General features: G+C 40.4%; 1 protein-coding gene across 1 annotated transcript; it reads right to left on the minus strand.

Moving 5' to 3' along the window:
• Nucleotides 1-2,081: 2,081 nt before the first annotated feature.
• LOC115426864 (E3 ubiquitin-protein ligase RNF38-like) lies at nucleotides 2,082-16,796 on the minus strand. Its single transcript, XM_030145091.1, has 12 exons — nucleotides 15,406-16,796; nucleotides 11,986-12,038; nucleotides 11,660-11,841; nucleotides 10,718-11,150; nucleotides 9,541-9,681; nucleotides 7,630-7,818; nucleotides 6,703-6,864; nucleotides 6,505-6,608; nucleotides 5,079-5,160; nucleotides 4,866-4,987; nucleotides 4,618-4,717; nucleotides 2,082-3,137 (listed from the first exon to the last, which is right to left on the minus strand). Exons 1-12 carry the CDS (start codon nucleotides 15,683-15,685, stop codon nucleotides 3,075-3,077), a joined length of 1,911 nt encoding a protein of 636 aa, XP_030000951.1. The 5' UTR covers nucleotides 15,686-16,796; the 3' UTR covers nucleotides 2,082-3,074.
• Nucleotides 16,797-17,056: the final 260 nt, after the last annotated feature.

Genomic DNA, 17,056 nt, shown 5'->3' on the forward strand with positions numbered 1-17,056 from the left:
TTCTTTTTCTTTTGCTTCTTGGTCTGTCTTATAAAATGTGTGAAAACCAATAAAAATATTTTAAAAATAAATAAATAAATAAATCATGAGCTCAAAGTGGGAAGAGGCTTTTAAACAGAGAATAAACCTGAATCACCTAAAGTATGCTTTGATAAAGGTAATCTATTTGACCACTGCAGTCTGGATACACTTATGTAGGTCAATCTAATTTACACGTTCCGGAACTGAAGGTAAGACAGTAAAAACAAAAGCCTTCACATCCTAAGTTTGGTGTAAATACTAAGGTGACATGGTACAAAAAGAAAAACAGAATTAATGTAAGGTGATGACAACATTAGCTCATGATGTGAAACGTTTAAAGTGTGTCATGATGTGATTCTTTGTCCATTTTATAGTTTCTAGTCCTTTTAACCATGACTGCTACTGACAGCACAGAATTCACAGATCTTACCAGAGGTTATTGTGTCAGTTTAGCAGAAGACACACCAAAAAGAAATGTGTTTCTACCGGCAATAAAAGCTGTCCTTGGGTGCCTACAAACTTCAAGTCAGATACCATCCCTAGTGAAAAGTGACTGAGGTCTCTGTGCCTCAAGCAGCTCTATGAAAATCAGACATTTTCTGCTGCAAAGCCCAGAGGTGACGTCTGCCTGTGGATTTCACATGCAGCTAATGAGTGTGTACAGTAACACGGTTCATTATCTGTTAATTGACAGACGGAGGAAGACAACAGGCATGTGCTGCCTGAGAAACAGCTGTGTGCAGTCAGAGTCAGACAGGCGACAGGCTGGTTTATACTGCAGCTGTATTTGTGTCATCATAAAAATAGTCAGATGAGCATTGGGCCGAAAATATGTTATATTAAGTTTATTATTGTGTCTATTATCATATGAGTCATTTGGTGTTAAAGACTCATATGATGAGTGTAAGGTAGAGCAATGACACCGTCTAGTGGCAGCTTGTAGCCATTGTAGCTCCAGAAAAAAAATGAGAAATGAGAAAAAAAATTTAAACCACCCTTGGTTTCTTCAATTTCTTGTTCATGTTAATACCTGGTACAACTAAAGGTACATTTGTTTGGACAAATATAATGACAACAACAAAAATAGCTCATAAGAGTTGATTTAAGTGCTCATATCTAGCCATTTTCTATGTTTTCTTGATAATAACCAAAATCACTTAAGGTCTTACATCACTAGCTATGGCATTTTACTGCCAAAAACAGTGTGTTTTTTTTTTTTGATGGTCTAATAATTTTTTCCATGATTGTACTTTACTTGAGTGTTTTGTTTTCTGACTACATTTTACATCCAACTTTTAACATGAATCTCAATATCTTTATTTTGAATTATTGCATCTTTACACAAGAAACAAACAGAACACAAGAAACAGAACGACTGATTTCCACCTAAAATGAATGGGGAAAATAATATATCTAGGCAAGTCTTATTGTATGCACTGATGTATACATTAACATGAGATAAAAAGGTGTAAGACAAAAACAGCACCTCAGACAAAAGGTGTCATAATTTTCTGTATTCTGCATTTTTCAAATCTTATTTTTAAAGGAGTTACATTAATTATTTTTATTTTAAAATATTTTTTTAAAAAAAATACTTTAAAGTATCCTTTTTTTTTTTTTTTTTAGAATAAAGACTTCTGACATTACATCATTGTCAATTTGTTGTATTGCAGACATGTCACTGTGACTGTGACCACTAGAGGGAGTACTGAGTCCCTCTTCCCCCATGAAGGTGAAACTAACATCAGCTGAGGATGAGAACCAGTAAGTATCAACTCACAGAGTAATCGCAAATAGAGGCACTGCCATTGTTTTCACCTCTGGTTACAACTCAAACTGTACACAAAATGGATGTGATTCGTAGTTTTCTTGTGGCTGTTTTCTGTCTAAAAACAGATGTATAATGTAAACCATGAGCTGATACAGGGCTTGAAGATGGTAAAAATAACACTATTTTACACTAACTGTCAAAATGCTGGCAACATGTGTTTGTTTGAGGAAGAATACAAGACATGACATGATACAGGTATTCAAAATAAAAAATATAAACGAGTACGACATTTAAAAAGTTCTTATCAAGCCTTTTATTTGGTATACAGATATTCATTAGATTTATACAGTATATATAGATATATGTATATATGTAACACATGTGCCACTGCAAAGTCACAGACAAAATTATGTTTGCTAAGAAACGACAGGAAAAGAAAAAAATATATATAATGTGCTTACTTTCAACAGTAGCGCTGTGAAGCACTAGTAATGAATAGCGACCAAAACCGGAATGATGAGGTAACTGCCAGGCAGGAAAACAAACAAATATAATCATGGAATAATAATAATAATAATAATAATAATAATCCCAAACAAAAAGATTAAATAGGCAACCAAGAAGCATAGTGGCAGCATGGACCCTTAGTGTCAAACTAGAGAAAAGGAATTAAGTCTATAACATACATACACACATAGTATGCATACAGACAGACAGTGCATAAACGTACAAACAGGAAGTAAAGTCAGTCACTCAAGAGAGAAATACTCTCATTGTCATTACTCTGTTGTCTGATACACAACAAAAACTCATGCTCCAAAACACCTACAAATCTCACACTCACACACATCCACACACAATCAATCATGTACCAAGGCCCTTTATCATAGGGCTGACCAATCAAAGCTTGCACAGTTGTGGTGCATGCACGTGCACACACACACATACACCCACACACACCCACACACACATGCAGCACTGCAAAACTGTGGGTCAGGCAGGAACATTATTCACAGAAAACTGTGAGGGCATGTGTGCATGTGAGCAGGGAAAGAAAAGGAAATAAGTAAAGAAAAAAAAGTCAGGCCTAACATTAGGAGAAGAGACTGAGGAATCAAAAAGAACAAGGGGAAATGGAAGAGAAAGTGCTGCACAAAAAGGCAAGATAAGGTTGTGTGTGAGAGTGTGTGTATGAGCACGCACATGTGTCTCAATAGATCAGGAACAGGCAGTGCTGAAGGTGTTTGACAGAAAATAAGAAGTGTCTAGCTCCCTCATGTGGTCACTCTGAGTCTCGCTGCACTTCAGAAGCATCAGCCCGACAAATGGGACACGTCCTGTTGGCCTGAAGACAGAACGAAAACAAAAGCTCACTTTTAAAGCCAGAATATCAAACACAAACTGAAACACCTCAACCCAAAACCACATTTATCTGTAAATTTTTTTTTTTTTTGCAGATGAAAACATAAGCATTGCATTGATTTGTAATCTCTAAAGCCTATTTCACACAGAGGGTTTGGTGATGCCACATGCCTCTAAATCATGAGACTGTGTCATGATTAACAGAACAACTTTTTCTTCAAGAAACTTTCTGGCATCTTCAGTGGGAAATCACATGTTGAGGTGTGTGCTGCTTTGGCAGACATTGGGGTTAGGGGGGGTTTGCAGATTTTACAGAGTGCTTAATGTGAGAAAATTCCGACAGAAGAACGATGTTTCTGGATGCTAAAAAGTTGAAAAGTGAGGCTTTCAAAAAACCTCTATAATTTTGTGTGTCAAAACCTTAAAGTGCTAATGTACATATTTATATTGTTCATCAACATTCTTTCCTGGATTCCTGTTCAATCATTTCTAAAAATAAACTTAAAGGAGTGATATTTAGCTTTTTTTTTTAAGTGGAATTGTGCATTTTAAAACATTTCCCTGTGGTCTACATAAACTGTAAATGCTATGCTTGCGTCTGAATTCTTCTTTAATTCAACTCCACAGGTTCATCTTCAACCCTATTTCTGAATGACACCAGAAAGGTTGTTTTGAGCGCTGGCCCTTTAAATGCAGGAGCCACTTCAGGCCCCACCCCCTCCAGGTTGTTGGCTGTGCTGCTCTGTCCCATTCAACCAACAACTGAACATTTTAGGTAATCAGCTAAAGTTTGGACATATTTTCAGTATGAACTACAACCGCTGCTGCTGACAAACAATTATGTCATACTCAGAGAAATATTCGTTGGAAGTCTTGACCTTATATGTGTAAATGTTGTGACATAACTAGTTATAGGCATAACAAATTTAGCAGGAATTAAAACGGGTTGTAGAAATCCACTCGATTTTTGTCTAAATAAATATAAAGATAGCTTTGCAGGACCTGAAGGGTTCAAATTCAAACTTTTTGAACTATTAGGGTCCAAAACCACAAATAAATGAACCAAAGACTAATAAAAGTGGGTTTAGCAAAATATGACCCCTTTAAACAAGTGATGCCAGGCACAACAAACCCTGCCCCTCACACATATTTCACCCATTATAAGTGAATGGGAAGATATTTTGAAAATCATTAAAAATTTTTACTTTTACCTACATTTTCCAAAATGTACTGACATCTATTTCTGGGTCACTGGCAATCTATAAACCCAATTTGGTGTGAACTGAACAAATAGTTTTGCTGCTAAAGTGTTAACAAACACACAAACTAACTAACAAACCAAACCAAAAACAACACCCCTTGCCTCCCCCTCCGGGGGATGGGTAATAACGATTCATTAGTGGGCTAGTATGAGACATTTTTACTGAGACATTAAACTGTATGTGTGAGGGTATGGGACTTACCCTCAGCCATTTGTCCACACACTTTCCATGGAATTCGTGGCTGCAGGGCAGGACACGCAACAACTGGCGGGACTCAAAATCACTCATACACACCACGCACCTGCAACAATAACCAATACGGTCATTTAAGTGGCAACATATGGTATCAGTTAAGAGACTTTCTGCATAATCAAGCAGACACTGGGATATAACATGTAAATACAACTAAACTGCTGTATTGAGATGGATGTCATAGGGGCAACACTCACAGTGTTTGTTCAGACTGATGGTTATTAGGATTGAACCGATAGGAGGGAAGTTGTTCAATATCTCCCTTGGTCAGTCCTCGAAGTTTGGCCTCTCCTAGACGCTCAGCGAGGTTCAGAAGGGCCTGAGGGAGTAAAGGAATAAGTACTGACTCAAGGAAAAAAAGAGAGTCCAGTAAATATATGATGAAAGTTGAGACACAGTCACAGACATACCTCGTAGTTCTCCACTTCTCCATCATCTACATCCAGCTCCAGACTGATTGCAGGGCCTGTAGGCTGGACTGGCAGCATTGAACTACAAAGATACATTCAACACCAAGGGTTTTCAGTTTTAAAAAGGAGCAAATTTACGACTCAATGTGGAAGAGCTCATATTTCAAATTCTGTCTTAAAATAACTGTCTGTGTATTTTAAGTTTATGAGGCAGCAAATGTGTTTTATCTCCTGTATGTGTTTGTTTATGTTAACTATTTTGCACAGTTATGGGACACAGTAGTGTGGAACTAATGTTCCCACAGACTGCTATTAGTAGCACACAACACAGAAAGAAATGTGTCTGACTGCTGTTGAAGTGTACATTTTTCCACCTTCATATGGCAAGAAATTAACACCTGAGTGACATTTTGAAGATTTACAAAAACGAAAGTTAAATGTTTTCCATCCTTTCAGTGAAAAGCAGCCAGTGAAGTCCATTCAATGTTAGCTGTTTATTATTTTCAATTTGTTCATGTTAAAGTCAACTTGTTGTGTTTATCATGTTTAAAGCAGAATTGGGCGTCTGAGGCTCAGGTGGTGGAGCGGGTTGTCCAATAACGGAAGAGTTGGCGGTTCGGATCCCGCTCTGTCCTAGTCAGTCCGTCGTGTCCTTGGGCAAGACACTTCACCCTTCCTGCCTCCAGTGCCACACCACACTGGTGTATGAATGTTTGGTGGTGGTCGGAGGGGCCGTAGGTGCAAATTGGCAGCCACGCTTCTGTCAGCCTGTCCAACGGCAGCTGTGGCTACAAATGTAGTTTACCACACACCAGAATGTAAATGTGAGAGCGAATGAATAATGGGTCAATAATGTAAAGCGCTTTGGGTGTCTAGAAAAGCGCTATATAAATCCAATCCATTATTAGAATGCGCAGTTGAACATGGCTCTGATTTGTATGGAATTTATACTTAAAACGGAAGCATCTGGAAATAGTGTCTTGATGAGATGACAACAGGACAATTTATCGTCTGCTTGAATTTATTGTTCTATTTCTATTTTAATAGTTCTCACAGTGGGTGTGAAAGAGGTGATCCTGCTGGGTGAACAACAGAAAATAACCCCTCAGTAAATAAAGACCAAGTTATGCTTGTGATTACTGAAAGGAGCCACAGTTAATATAGAGAGAGCTGGTCATGATTGTAAAATAAACCCCGAGAGGGTCATGCAGGATGGGGAGTCTTAATTACCCCTAATGAATACATTATTCACATTACAATAATGGTAATTTGGTAAAGAAGTCAGTAATTTACCAAATGATTCTGATATAAACAACAAAATTGAGTTAAAATTTAATTTATTGGTTCAAAAGCCGATAGTGAATATAACAACAAAGCCATGTAATAAAACTGCTTAAACAGTAGCAATACAAACAGAAGTACTCACAGGAAGTAAGGCAGGAGGCTGGGGTGGTAAGGCGAAGGTGGCAGTGGTTGTTGTGATCGATACCGTCGACCCGGGATACGTCGAGGAATGAAGTTAGGATAGGACTAAGAAGAGAGATGGACACAAATCAAATCATACAGAACAACAACAGCACAATTATTTTACAGTATTTAATATGTCGGTAGCTAATCTGTTTACCACTCCAAAGAACTCCTGTGGCAGAGGGTCGTGGGACAGGAAGTGAAGCTGGGTGGAGTGTGGGGTGAGAGCAGGGTGGGTGGCGGGGGGATAGTGGAGCCCTGCACCCAAAGACAGGTGCTCTCCAAGCAGCTCCACGTCATTTTCTATCCTCTGCAAAGGCTGGAAGATGGAGGACACATACAGAACATCAGCAGTTGATCAAAGAGACAATGACATTTCATGAAATCAGAATAGAAGGAGGGGGTGCTTCAGATTTATCAAACAATAAACAACTCCATGAGTTCAACGCTGCCACTGAACAAAGATCAGTCAGACTTTTGTTCTTTGATCATAATTCATTAAAAGACAATCATGTGCCACTGAAATGAAAATAAAGACATTTAATTGAGTTAATTAAATAACTGAATTGTTCCTGGCATCGCTTTGTAGTCATTTAAAGTAGCAGTCGATATGAATCAATACCAAAGTTACAAAAGAAAAAGAAAAAAAAAGTGTAGACAAACTTAAAAAGCACTAAAATATAATTAGCTTAATGTCTTCAGAAACAAATTGTCCCAATACAATTCAACAACAGCTGCTTTTTCAGTCATTTACTTGCTTTACTTCCAGCATCTTAAATATCAACAACTTCTACAAAAGAAGAAATTTAAGTTGATGCCTGATTTTTTACTGAACAATTTCACTCTTACTAAATGTCTATAAGTGGATCAACACAATTCACTTCAGCTAATAGGGTATAAACTATAATGCTGCATTACATATTTTACAGTTATTCAAAGTCTGACATTATCATGGAAAACAGACAACAAACAAAAGCTGACAAGTCAGATATGAAAACTGAATTGGATATTTCCAAATATGCAACAAGTTTTTTTGGTGTCTTAAAATGAAAGTTGCCAGCTCATGCAGTAGGTTCGTACTCACCGACCGTGCCTGCTGGGTTGGATAAGGCCCAAACTGTCCAGGCTGTGGCAGGTGAGGTGGGTGATGGGAAAGGTGTGTTGGGGGGTGGGGTAGGTGTGGAGGAGGAAGTAGGAAGGCTGGATCACTGGACAGCAGGGATGGGAATGGGTAGGGCATGGGTAAGTGTTGCACAGAACAGGTCTGAAGAACCTAACAGAGAGGAAAAGATTTAGTAAACATGCTATGTTATCCAAGTTATTGTCCTACGCATCAAAAACAAATATGGTCTTTTTAAACATGGTTTTTATTGGTTCCATCAAGAAAATTCAAGATACAAGTTTTTTTCTCTACATCACAGTAGGGGTACAGCACAATCATCAGATTAGATTGCACCATATCCATTTGAGATTTGTGCTCTTAACTTCAGGAGAAGAAAAAAAAAGATGGAATGAATTACTTAAATAACCAGTAATCCTATTTGCATCACAGCAATAAAATTGTTTGTACTGAACCTGAGGAGAAAAAAACTGAGCAAAACAGTAAACTATCCAGTGATCATCAGCAGCATTAACGTCACTTCTTTACAGGCTGGATTCTGTTGTTTATATTTCTGATTAAACTGAATATTAGGCATTTAATTTGGCATTTGCTGTTTCCTGTTTGATGGTGAAGAAAGTGCATCTATTGGTTGTTGAAAATGTTCATGTTAGTGTTTGTGCAAGCCAAGGATGATGATGATTTTTTTTTTTTTTTTTTTTTTGCTCATTTTTAAACAGGCTTGATTAGCTTGAAACACCAATACAAAAAAAGAAAATAGACTCAAGACAGCTTGAACTGAATTGTATGACCGCATTACACCAAACCTGATGACAGCGGTGCGCCTCGGTTCCATTAACACACTGATTTTATTCAGGTAATCTAACATTGGGAACACTTGAAAAGTCATCTGATGTACAGTAAGCCTTCCTCAGACTGTACAGGGAAACAGCCTCAATTTCTTGATTATATTTTTAGTAAACTCAGTTGGAAATAATACAGAGGCTGGGACTGAAACCTCCAGCTTTGGATAAAAACAGGAAACACATCATGGAGTCATTTGGCCAAGCATATTTGAGAGAATATGTCAACACACAAAAAGGGGGGGGGGGTTGCAAGTGACATCGGCGTGCGTGCGCTCGCGACTACTGTTGTACATCACATAATAAATCACTTGGCACATATTCTACCCCTGCTCACGGATTGAGGGCTGTGAGTGGGGGGGTGGGTTGCATATCGTCCGGCACATTGTCTACCCCAATACCCACCCCCCTGGTCGCAAATTCGTTTTCAGGGGGCAGCAGGTAGTCAATGATCAGGTGAGCTCACTCTGACTTCCACAGTTTTATCTACAGAGCTATATACCCCACCACGTCGTCATATAGGTCAGTCACATTACTTTTAGATGAACTGAGAGAGGGGCACATCATCTGGCCAATCATACCCCCCCGTGGCCACAAATGTGTTTTTGGGGGAAGCAGGTAGTCAATGATAAGGTGAGTGAAGCTCACTTCGACTTCCACACAGTTTTATCTACACAGCTATATAACCCACCATGTCCTCATATTGGTTTTTCGCGTTACTTTTAGAATTAGCCCCCCCTCCCCTCTCCCCTCCTACAAATTTTTTCAGGCATGGGGGGGAGATGTGCCAGTAGGCTCATGATGCTGTTAGTGGGGTGTGGTTCAAAAAAGGTCCAGAAACCCTGAACTAATACATACACTTGACAATTTCAGCGCCACCTTGAGGATAATGACATTTTTGGGATTTGGCACCACCCTGCCCATTTTGGTGTTTCTAGGTCTAAACATACTGGATGCACAAACACATTTAGTGAAGAAAAATTCTAACTGACTACATACTGGGAATTATAATCATATACACAAAGACACTCACAGGGGGCGGGACACTGCAGACTGGATAGTGCTGTCCACTGAAGACCACAGAGCATGCTGGGATCTGTTGTGGGGCAGAGCGAGGCGGCAGGCCCGGTGGCGCCCCAGGAGAAGACATGGGATACGACCCTGGAGCTGAACCCTGAACATGGAGATCAAAGGGCCACAGTCCTCACATTTATGCACTGAGACAGCGAGCAGCTACAGTTACAGGACCAGATGCCCATCAGCACTGACACTGGAGATGTCTAGTTTCAACACCGTTTGAGACTGATTTCACACGAACACAAAGATGCTCTGAGATTCTGAGATTAAAGTTTCATTTAAGTCTACATTTCCATACCATGGCAGCACACATGTGTAGCATCAGAGTGTTCTTTCACAGCATCTACATCAAATGAAAAGGGGATGAAAATCATACGCTGGGCATTTTCTGCTAAGTTATACTTCCATTTATATTCTAGTCAAATCCCTCACTCTTGTTTAACCAATGTCACTTTTTACTTTTTTATTATTTTTCAATGGCACACAAAAATGTAGGATTAAAATTTACTTTAGAACATCACAGTTATCTCTTCCATATACATATTTCTTCCACTTTGAGTGCATGCAAAAGTCATGCAAACTGCATTTTTATAAAAACACACACAAAAAAAAAAAAAAAAAATACAGCGATGACAAGTCAAGTACCATCAAACCCCCAAACCCAACGGCCAGACAGCTCCATGTCTGAAACTGGAGCACTTCAGCCCCTGCAGAATCTAGAGAAACCCCAGGATCATCTATTTTTACAGGAAAACAAACAAAATGTGCAAAATGTACAAGTATAAAATCTGACGTAAATTTTTTTTGGTAGAAACTGATCACATTTATCTTAATTTTTGAGCCTCTGTTTAATAATAAGATATCCATGACTCACATCAATTTTGATGGCATATTTTTAGTGTCTAGGGACAACGTAAACAAGTCAGAAATTGAGCCTATTTATATGCAGGTCTCCAAATGAATAAATGATATCCTGCATGTATGGATATGATAAATTACAGAGTAAAGAAAAAAAAAAAAAAAAAAACATTGGAGCACAGTAATACATTTAATTTAAAAGTCATTAGTCACCTCTGCAGGTGAATTTCTTTTAACAACAAACAAGAATAGGTTGTGTCTGCTCTTACACTCACCTGCTCATGGAGGTCCAGCACCACACTGCTTTGCTGCTGGGATGGGTGGGGATGTGGGTGCTGTGGATGAGCCGCAGGGTGCAGCAGCCGGGGAGACAGGTTTGGGGACTGGTGCAGAGGCCTCGGGGAGGGGTTTGGAGGATGGTAGCCCGGGCGCTCTTCAGGGCCGGGGCCTAGTCCGGGCCCTCGAGGAGGTTGCTGGCTATAGGGTGGGTAACCCTGAGGGGGAGCCGGATGACGGTAGTTTTCATCCTGATGGCCTGGCGACGGGCCATGGTGGGAGTGCAAGTGGTGGTGATGGTGATGAGCGTTGGGGTGGTGATGGTGGTGATGATGGTTGTTATTGTTGTTGTAGTGGTGGTGGTTGTTGTGGGCATGGTGATGGTGGCGAGTCAGGCGGTCTCTTCGGCCCCGCTGGCGCCTCATTGGAGGACTGAGGTGGAAGAAAAAAGATCGAGGCTAAACAGGCAAAAGGAGCCATGTTGAAAATTGTGTCATCAAAACTACAGGGCCTGACTATATTTAGCCCTTTTTAAATGGATTATATCAACAAAGTTCAGAACACAAGAATCATTTTAAGCTTTTTAAATCCAAATTCAGCTTTAAACATATCTCTTAACTGTTCCCAATCTGCAGTATCAATTATATTGCAATAACTAATCAATAATACAACTTAAAACTAATATGATGATCAATAAATCGTTTGAGTGATTTGTTCAAGATCTCAAGTGAAAAAGCAGTTTCTTCAAATCTACAAATCATTCATTGGTTCGAGGACCTGAAAGCATTTCCTTTCAATTGTTAATGGAACATCTGAATATTTTCTTAATCTATAATGTTGTGTCTATTAATTTCTGGTGGGAATTCACATTATATAAACTCAACAATAACCATTAAATTATGGAGACAACAGCTGTGTTTGTGTCAGACAAATTGACTTACCTGCGACGGTTGCGAACAGGCGTGTGGCATCTCTCTGGCATGTAGTGGGGGTGTGGTCTGCGGCTGGGCGGCAGCTCCCATGGGCGAATGGGAGATGACGGAGTAGAGGGAGGGGCGGAGCTTAAATCCAACATGGACTGCTGGGAAAGACGCTGCCTTTTCGGGCTCGGGCTGTCTTCCATCTGCACACAGAGGTGGTGAGGAAGGAGAAAAAGGAAAAACAAAAGAGGACAGATGAGAAGGGACGATGAACACAATGACATACAAATCCTATTCAAACGAGAGGCAGGCAGAGGCTACAGGCACTGTTCATGTATCACACTTACTTTGTCCCGGTCCTCGCTGCACACATTATCTGGATGAAAATGTAGCACTCCTCCTGTAGGACACATAGTAAAAAAATATATAATCAGATAAGATAGGACTGAGAACAACACCACCACAAGACACATGGTATACGCTTGCTAAACTGACAGATAAACACCCTCACAAATACATTTGCCTGATGTTGATTTAATTATCCACTGAAAAATAACACTGGATGCCAAAAAAAGTCATTACGTTTACAGCTGCTGATATGCTTGAAGTCTTCTGCAGCCTCTAGACAACAACAACAAAAAAAAAACACAAAACAAAATGATGAGAAAAAATATCTGATGTTACAACACAAACAGTCCTGAAGTCCCAGCAAGTGTCTCCCTTCCAAACAGCCTTTTGAGTGTCCAGCATTAGACCAACAGATGAGGAACAAGCTATCTCTGGAAGATGTCACACTGGATTCTTCTTCTTCTCCAGCTCTCAGACAAATTATTCCCTCTGATCTAACTTGAAAAGCATGCTGTTTTTGGTTATACATGAGCACATGCTATGTCTGTGCAGGTTCACAGACAGAAACAGAGGGTTTCTTTTGCTTCACAAGGTAAGCTACATGTTATGCGTTTGAAACTTTCACCAACACTAACACATTTCTTCAAGGAACCAAAGTGAAACATCTCCTAAATTGGACTGGGCATTATAGAAAATATCTACTACCAAAAAACAGTCTTAAATCTGGGTTTGGGCAAGAAAATATCTTGTTGTGTTTACTCTACTCTTTGATCACCATGCAAAAAGGGAAAAATGATAAGAATCTCTCTTTAAAGATCAATAAACCATCACTAAAAAGAACAACAGCAGGATTTCTTAATAAAAAACCAGAGTCGTTTGCCAAAAATATAGAGCTAAAAAGAGAAATAATACTAACCCTGAATAAAAGCTGCAATGCCATAAACATAATCTCAACAAAACACAGTGCTCTTCCAGCTGTTTATCTGACGGTCCACATGTGCAATCTGGATGCAGCATGTGCACACAGACAATGCAGCTTAAGAAGGATGCCCTTGAACTCAGTTGACAAGAGTTTCCTCTTAGCAGTCCCCCAAAAACCTTTAATCACCAAAAAGAGGGGAGAAAAAAAACCTCTCTCCTCATCTCTTTCTGTTTCTGCCTCTATGCCTCCGTCATCCGAACAGCCCCTTTTGCCTCCTCAGAAACAACAGATCTGAAAGTGTTCCCACACCCCTTTCTTGTCTTTGCGACGCCACTCCAGAGCCATGTGAAGTCTGCTGATAGTGACAGCTCAAAGACGCCCTGCCAGTGGCTGTGGAGAACAGAGGGAAAGACGGTTGACTGACTAGCCAGGAGCAGGCCAACACACTAATGTTACATCTTTATTCATTTACCATCCCTTTACTTCAAACCTTACAGTGTCCTAAGCCTTAGCCGCCTGTGTGTTTTGTGGAGAACTAGGTCTGTTAATGCTAATTCACCCCAAGGGCCATAAGGAAAGAGATGGTGAATGATTCTGTTGGCAAGCAGACACGACCTTGTTTCCTTCAAGCATGGCTGCTGGGGACGACTAACACCATTTTTTCCACAACTAACAATCAGTTCAAGCGGGGAAGTAACTATATGTATCTGCTTCAGTTCCGTCACAGACACATGGTGACTTTAACAATTATTTGCAAAACAGCGCCAACAATACAGAGACAATTCATGTTACTGCTATAAGCTCTAAGTTTCTCTCTCTAGAGGTCTACTGGTCTCTCTTTTGTTTCTGTGGTAAACTTTCAACGAGAACCTGTTCAGAAAAACTGAAAGACAAATACTATTAAAATTCTATTTAATTTTGATTGGTTGTGTCAAAGCTGATGCCCCAATCATTTGATCAGATATAACTATAAGAGATCTGTCGGGTTTTGGTAGTCTGAGAGACTGAAATATTACATGACCTCCTCACTGTGGCACTTCCCAAAACCTAATAATAATAGTCTCACTGAAGACTGAAATAAAACAATGCTATTAAGTTGCTATGCCGACAAGTTGCTGGATGCAACACTGACCATTAAAGCTGCTTTGGTAGTGACAACCTTATTTCCGGATAACTGAAAAAATAAATCTATATCTATCTATCTATCTATCTATCTATCTATCTATCTATCTCTCTCTCTCTCTCTCTCTCTCTCTCTCTCTCTCTCTCTCTCTCTCTCTCTCTCTCTCTCTCTCTCTCTCTCTCTCTCTCTCTCTCTCTCTCTATATATATATATATATATATATATATATATATATATATATATATATACACACACACACAATTGGTATGGAGTAAAAGGTAAATTGGGGGGACTTTTTTTTACTCCTTCAAATGTAGTCCTCACACATTCTGCATAAAGAGAAGTGTAATCTGAATAACACACTGTCAAACAGTAAATCAGAGGTACAATTAAATAGGGGGTTATTTTGCTGATACACACAGACCACAACCATTAAGAGAGGTATGTGCAGCTGCTAAGACAAAGGAGGCAGCTCACACAACTGAAAGAAGCCAAGTTACCAAACCCCACTCAAGTAGTCTCTCAAGATGGGAATGTTGTTTGTGTGTGACCACCTCCACACACGCAATCTGGTGGCAAAGTGGGGCACATAATGGTTTTTTTGGGGGGGAGGGAGGGGATGTATTGGCACCACATTCATTTAGTGCTCTATTCCACCCCTCATTATGGAACCACAATGGCCATGGAGAACTTTATTAAAAGATAAAAGGTATCATCTCCAAGAAGATGAACATCACCACTGAGTAAAAATTATGACAGGTCACTGTGCCAGCCTTCATTACAGTAAATGTACAATCTCAAAAAGTTACAATTCACTCTAATAAAGAAGCATTTATTACAAGACATTGTATTTTAGGGTTTGTTTCAAGGCTCTCAGCTGCTCATGTTATTCATGTGATAATGAAAACAGCTGGTTCATTTGGTTCCATGCATTTATTACTTGATATAAAAAAAAATCAGGTAATCACGTCCTCACCTGAACTGCTACTCTTGTGAAATTGTTCCTGCCTTAGAGAGTACCTTAACATAACCCACAGCTGCAACATGTCATTCTGCAGAGCTAAATTCCCAATTAGAACCAGTCTGAAATGTAAATCAGACACGAATATGCAAGACAAAGTTAAAGAAATTCGTTTCCTCTTCTTGATCTTAGATGTTATTCAAAGCTTCACATCAATGGCTTCTCTAAATCACATGTAGCTATATATGTCCAGGCGGCAGCTGGTGAAAACATCAAGGCTTTTAGTTAAATGTCTCAAAGCCTGTTAAGCTGCTAGTGGTCTGCCTCCATCCCTCAGGGGGTGTATCCTGTGAGACTGTGTGTAATGATGCATCTAGCAGGGCTGCGGGCCCTGTTTACTGAAGCCTGCTTACCGGCCCCGGGGTGTCTGTGAGCTCCGTGCGAAGAGTGGCGCTGCGCCCCTGCGGACAGGTAGCTCCCCTGGGTGTGCTGCTGGCTCTCCGGGTGGCTGCGACCACCGTGATGAGGCGCCCACCCGGGATTACTCTGCTGTTGGTAGCTTCCCCCTCCTCCGCTGGCGTTCATCATACTCCCGTTACCGGCCGCGTTTCCACCGCCGCTGCTTCCAACGCTGTTCATGCCGAAATGAAAGAAACCAGACCGAGACCGTGACCGAGTCCTCGGGGGGTCCATGGCGGGGGAGAAGCAGGGCGGTGGTGGATGGACGTGATGGAGGTAAACTGGAGAGATGGACGTTCAGAAACGGGCAGGAACCTCCCTCTTCAGACCGGTTCTCCTCGTCTCTCTATCCACCTAGTTATCTCTGATGACGACTGGTCACCGCAAACGTGTTCATTTAGCTAAAGCAGATGTTTTAATGGGAGATACCTGGAGGTTCAGGGAAGCGCAACCCTCAGACGTCGCACAAGCACCATCTGCACGGAGTCCATCCACTTTTCTCACAGTATCTGGTGTCTACGCGGGTCAACTTAACCGCACACCGCCTATTTATTTCACCACTTTAAAACTTGCATAAGTAATTACATTAATATGCTGTATAGCAAAACGATGCTGTAAACACGATTGTATCTAAGTTAGTTCAGTGGTTCCATTCGTTCCCAGTACAAAAGCTGAGCATGTCTCAGGTTCTCTATTGTCTTTTCAGTACAGAGCATTGGCTGGATTCCTCACTGTAAAATAAAAGTATTTTACGAGCACAAGAGTGGCTCCGATACAAGTAAGCCTGTTGCCAAAGTATATATTTACATGCAAGTGCAGCTGACCGATATCAACGTCTCTGTCTTTGCGACCAAAAGCCAACGTTCGCCAAGTTTAATACTTAAATCCCACAAGCAAGATGGCTAGCTACCGAGCGTTAGCAAACTAAAAGAAATCAGCTGCTCCCGTTGCTGGCTGTGAGACAAAGTTATGAGCATAGATTTTGGAATAAATTGCAACTTAAATGCAACGAGTAGCCTACTCTGTGAAGTTAAGTTACACCCCTTCGCGTTGGCTAACTATAGCTGCTCGTTCATTAGCATAATTTCGATTTTCCAGCTAGCCCAAGGCTAACAGGAAGCAGGATCAAGCAGGGAAAACAAGTCCAACACTGCCGACATTACAAGCTAGCTAACATCGGTCCATTTCGATGTTAGAGTATTAGGTACGCGGCGTTACAAGCGGATTAGAACGGACGGCATGAACAAAGCTGTAAACTACCTTATCCGTCAAGTACGGTGGACAAGATTTGTCCAATTTAAATCCCCTCTCGCATTCGCTATCGAGTGTTTTCTCTGGTCAGCGGGGAGTGTAGTGAAGATCAATCAATGGGAGTTTCATGTCTGTACCAAGTCACCCTCAATCGATCACAGAAATATGTATCTGTTATACGCCTTATATTCCCAATGTGTGGGCCATAAATTACTTAAATTCAGATGTAAAGACACGGTTAAATCTATGAAACAGTATTACGAAAAATATTTGCGTGGTTAATAACTCCCGAAATCGGTTTTATCTAAGACCGTGTTATCAGGGTCGATTACTTCGGCCTGGCAAACCCCGGGC

The sequence above is a fragment of the Sphaeramia orbicularis genome, chromosome 10 (assembly GCF_902148855.1).
Source record: "Sphaeramia orbicularis chromosome 10, fSphaOr1.1, whole genome shotgun sequence".
Lineage (NCBI taxonomy): Eukaryota > Metazoa > Chordata > Actinopteri > Kurtiformes > Apogonidae > Sphaeramia > Sphaeramia orbicularis.